The 4,572-nt window shown below is 36.0% G+C and overlaps 1 protein-coding gene across 1 annotated transcript; it reads left to right on the top strand.

The window, feature by feature from the left end:
• Positions 1-726: 726 nt before the first annotated feature.
• On the top strand, positions 727-1,215 carry LOC109158518. Its single transcript, XM_019306432.1, has one exon. The coding sequence runs from the start codon at positions 727-729 to the stop codon at positions 1,213-1,215; it is 489 nt and encodes a 162-aa protein (XP_019161977.1).
• Positions 1,216-4,572: the final 3,357 nt, after the last annotated feature.

The raw sequence follows: 4,572 nt of genomic DNA, 5'->3' as shown, positions 1-4,572 counted from the left end.
ATATAACTGTTTTGAATTACACATTGTTGAAAACCTCTTTGTAGACGACATTAGTAATAGTAACAGAAGTTTGTCCAACCTCGTCTAGAGCTAAAACCTTAAGGCCATCATGATGAGTGACTCGAGAAAAAGCCACGTACAATTGACCATGATTAAAGACTGATTTTTTAATAATAAGCCAACGTGAGTTATTTTTTGACCCTGGGTTTTGTTGATAGTCACTGCATATGCGAGCATCAACGGGAATTGCTTACGTTGGAACATAAATGACAATCTCGTATCAGAAGTCCAGAAGTGGTGAGAAACATTCGTGGTATAAGAACTTTGGTTTCTTGCTGTGTTCCAATTAACTATTCTTACTTCGACAATATGATCCGCCAATCTTGTAACGATGAGGCGCATACCATTGCAAAGACATAGAGAGTGGTCTATGTTCCGCAGTAATTGTTAGTAATGTTATTATTCTTTGCTATTATTGTATGGTTACATTTAATAATTGTATTACTAGGTCAGTCTTCTGTGGCTAGCCTAATAGTTAGGAGTTCTTTACGCTAGCTGATTATCATTATATTGTAATCTCTATTCTGATTGGTAATTGAATGTGGTAACAACTTCTCTCATTTGGTATCAGATTGACTAGGTTAGAATCTCTCTCTTCATCACACCCAAACTCTATCGCCGCTCTCCTCCTAGCCGTCGAACACCCAACCCTTCCCTTTGGCCAGAATGTCTACGAACTCATCGGAACAGACGGTTACAGCCACCGCTGTCACTCCTCCGACCACCGCCCCAAACACCTTGTCTTCAGCTCACCATTTCGTCTCTATAAAGCTGACGTCTCGCAACTTTCTCTTCTGGCGAACGCAGCTCATTCCATTCCTCCGAGGACAAGGGATCCTCAGCTATGTAGACGGTGAGACACCGTGCCCTCCGGCGATCATCGAAGCTGTTCCCGCCTCCGGCGATTTGGTCTCCGCCGCAACATCCACCGTTCCTGCGGCCAATCCGGCGTACAAGGCTTGGATACAGCAGGACCAATCCATTCTATCCCTTCTCATGTCCTCCCTTTCAGATGAGGTGATGCATTTGGCCGTTGGCCGGAATACATCACGGGAGGTGTGGCAATCTATCACGGCGGCTCTCGGAAGCTCCACCCGTGCCCGGTGCCTGAGTCTTCTTGGCCAGTTCCACTCTCTTCCCCCACAAAGACAGTAACGTCTCCAACTCGACCAGAGCAAATTGTTGTTTATCGTATTCCGATAACAACAAATCTTCATAGTTTAGAAACGAAAGAAAACATAATCAAATAATGGGTTATTGTATAAATCATGAAAAGCAAATAATATGTTCAATAAATAGATTGCATGTTGATGTACCTGGATTGTGCATGAGTCGTTGACGATGAAATTGTGCATCGTCCACAAGAAATTTCCAAACGGCATTCCACACCACCTCGGGTCTAGTGATTGAACTTGAAGTGAGCAACGTAGCAAACAACCTTCGCAATGCAAATGCGGATGCCCAGTAACTGGATTCAGTAATATCGTCGATGTACTCCTTGTCAGCATTTAATAATCCATATTCATAACACACATTCCTAAATGATTTGTGAATGACCCCCAACAGTGCAAATATCCTCATGGCTTGAAGGCCCACGTATGATATTTAAAAGGCATCTTAGATAGTATAATTCTCCACACCCTGGAGGAACATAGAACAATCGTCCTATGGAGAATCCTTTTCTTCCTTGGATGAAACGCAACGTCTTCTGATGAATTCTAATGTAGATCAAACGTGCATGTTCGATCATTGTATATGCATCAACCAAGTATTGTTGAAATAACCTCCTAGAATATAACAATGTATGCTTCTCATTTACCTTCTCATGTATATAGAATGAGAAATACTCTTTATGGCTAATTCTTGTCCTATCACCATGATGTCCTTGGCGCCATGCCTTAGAAAATGTAATATCTTCACGATAATCATCTTCGCCATATGGGAACAACAAAGGGTACTGTAGGGGCAAATATGCAGGGTTCAAATGATTTATTCTCTTCAACTGTCCAGTCTGGCTCTCGATTATGTCTAGATCACCCATCGACGGGTCAAGGTCCCCGACAATAAGTGCAGCCACCTCATTAGCGGTAGGTAAATTGTATGTCCTTCCATCTTTATTCCAGTTGCCGATTAAATTCATTTTAACCTCAACAACTGGATTAGACTGAATTTTAGTTCTTGTCATTCTGAAACATTTTACCAAAACATTATTTCCGTCCAGCATGTTCTTTAATTCCTCAACAATATTTTCGTGGATATCCCCTGAGTTAACATCTCTTCTGCATAGGAAACCAACGGATGTAAATAAACAATAGATGTCATTGGTGGTGTAAGCGAAACGAAAAGTATAACGTTTTTGGATACTTACGTAACAGAATTGATGCGATTATTAATCTCATCATCTGTGTCGTAAATATATAATTGTGCAAACTTTGACATTGAACCTTCTCCTGGAACCAAGTTTCCAATCCAATGATAATTTTGACCACTTATCCTAAAAATCGGAGGACCGTTACCGGTTTTGATTGACCTATCGACTCTACTTTCCAGAGACGTGAAACAGAACATGTTGTTATATCTTCGAATATTGTTGAGGAAGTGTCTGCTCTGTTCATTATCGTCAAAGTATAGGCTCTGGAGAACAAGAGGAGGATCCTTCATGCGAGGTAATTGTATCTTGCCCTCGTAGCAACACTTTGTGTATTTCGACAATCCTCGTGTGACATTTTGATTTGAGCGCTCATGTCGCCAGAATAAGGCACCACAATAATCACAGGAATGAGCAGCATCTCCAAGGTCCAAATAGGAATCTAATTACATAAATAGTTAATAATTAACGAAGATGAACATAAAAGAGTTGTGAAATCATAAAAATGAAAATTACTAAGATTTGTGATTTTATAAAAAATTACCATATCTGTTGTTTTCACATACGAAATGTTTGAAATCTGTATTTAAATTTCTTGCATTTGTTCTTGACGATAATGTACTAGAAGTTCTCAGAACTGACCGCAAAGCACAATTAGATTGAGGATGTGCTGGTCTTTGCACTGGATAAAACATAATAAATTGTTATTTATTGTTGTAATAATGTTAAAAAGTTGTGGCAACAGAATAACACTAACAAAGATGGAACAAATCGTGAACAGTGTAATAAAAATTACCGTTTGATACATAAACTAATGGTTGGCGTGATAAAGACGTTGAAGTTGACATATTTGACATATTAAAAGAACGTAGAGTGGATGGTGGAGACATGTTGCGCATATGAACTGCAAATTTTTTATCAAAACATATTTAACATAAAATTAATAGTATATGTATATTATGTTTTAATTCAAACATATATAACCTAAAATTGAACATATACGACAGACAAAGAAGTAGACAGATATTTAATAGAGGAAAATGTTACCATCTGTTGAGACAGTGAGGGATGTAGTCTATCGAATATCACTGTTCAATGCGTATAAATTTGGGTTGGTAGTAACTGCAAAAGGAGTTAACGCGTAAAAAATCAAACATGATTAATTAAATAAAATGATATTAAAAAATTGTTTAGTATTAGGGGATAAAATGATATTTTGAATATAACATATACCATTTGTAATTAGTCTATATTCATAAGTAATTAGTCTATATTACAAAGAATAAAAATTAATTTTTGATTGTAAACATATTAGGTATGATTATTTAATTTACCGTGTACATATAGTATATTCTTTCCATAAGATATTAAAATATAATTTTAATTATATATTAAAATATAATTTTTGTTAGATATTAAAATATGGTAATTTCTTTCCATACTGTCATATGCAATTCCTTCGTAATATGATTTCCATAATAATATTTTCATAAGTATTTAGTCTATATTCATAAGTAATTAGTCTATATTACACGGAATAAAAATTAATTTTTGGTTGTATATATATTATGCTAATAAATAATACCATATACGGAATACACGGTAATTCAAAAAAGGTAAACATTATAACCTAGTTCATTAATTTGTCCATATGCATATATTCTGTGTAATGTTAATTATTTTTGATTATATATAGATTCTTTACAATTATACGGATTACACGTTAATAATTCCCTAATATTACCATAATATGCTTTTCATAATTAATTAGTATATATTTATAATATTCTGTGAAATATTATTTAAAATAATTATATCTAATATGTATGGTAATACGTAATATGTATGGTAATATGTAAATAAAATTATTTAATACCATATGTAATTAATGTACACGGTTTTAGAAAAACTAATTAGAAAAAAACGCTCCGTTTCTCTCGCTGATTCCTGATCGTGCTCCGATCGTGTTTCCGATTGTGTCCGCCGACCGTGCATGCTTCGATCGGATTCGTGGCCCCTCTCTTAGCACCATCTGAGATAGTGTCTCCCTAGGCTTCTAGGGTTATATAAGTGTTGCGATGTTGTTTTCCGTGAAAGTGTGTTTTGTGTTAATTATCGGTAGTCTCTGCTTCTCGCATTCTGCA

This window comes from Ipomoea nil, unplaced genomic scaffold (genome assembly GCF_001879475.1).
Source record: "Ipomoea nil cultivar Tokyo-kokei standard unplaced genomic scaffold, Asagao_1.1 scaffold2821, whole genome shotgun sequence".
Classification (NCBI taxonomy): domain Eukaryota; kingdom Viridiplantae; phylum Streptophyta; class Magnoliopsida; order Solanales; family Convolvulaceae; genus Ipomoea; species Ipomoea nil.
This window is presented reverse-complemented; position numbering and strand designations above follow the sequence as displayed.

Coding starts and splice junctions, on each gene's coding strand:
- LOC109158518 (XM_019306432.1), top strand. CDS start 727: ATGTCTACGAACTCATCGGAACAGACGGTTACAGCCACCGCTGTCACT.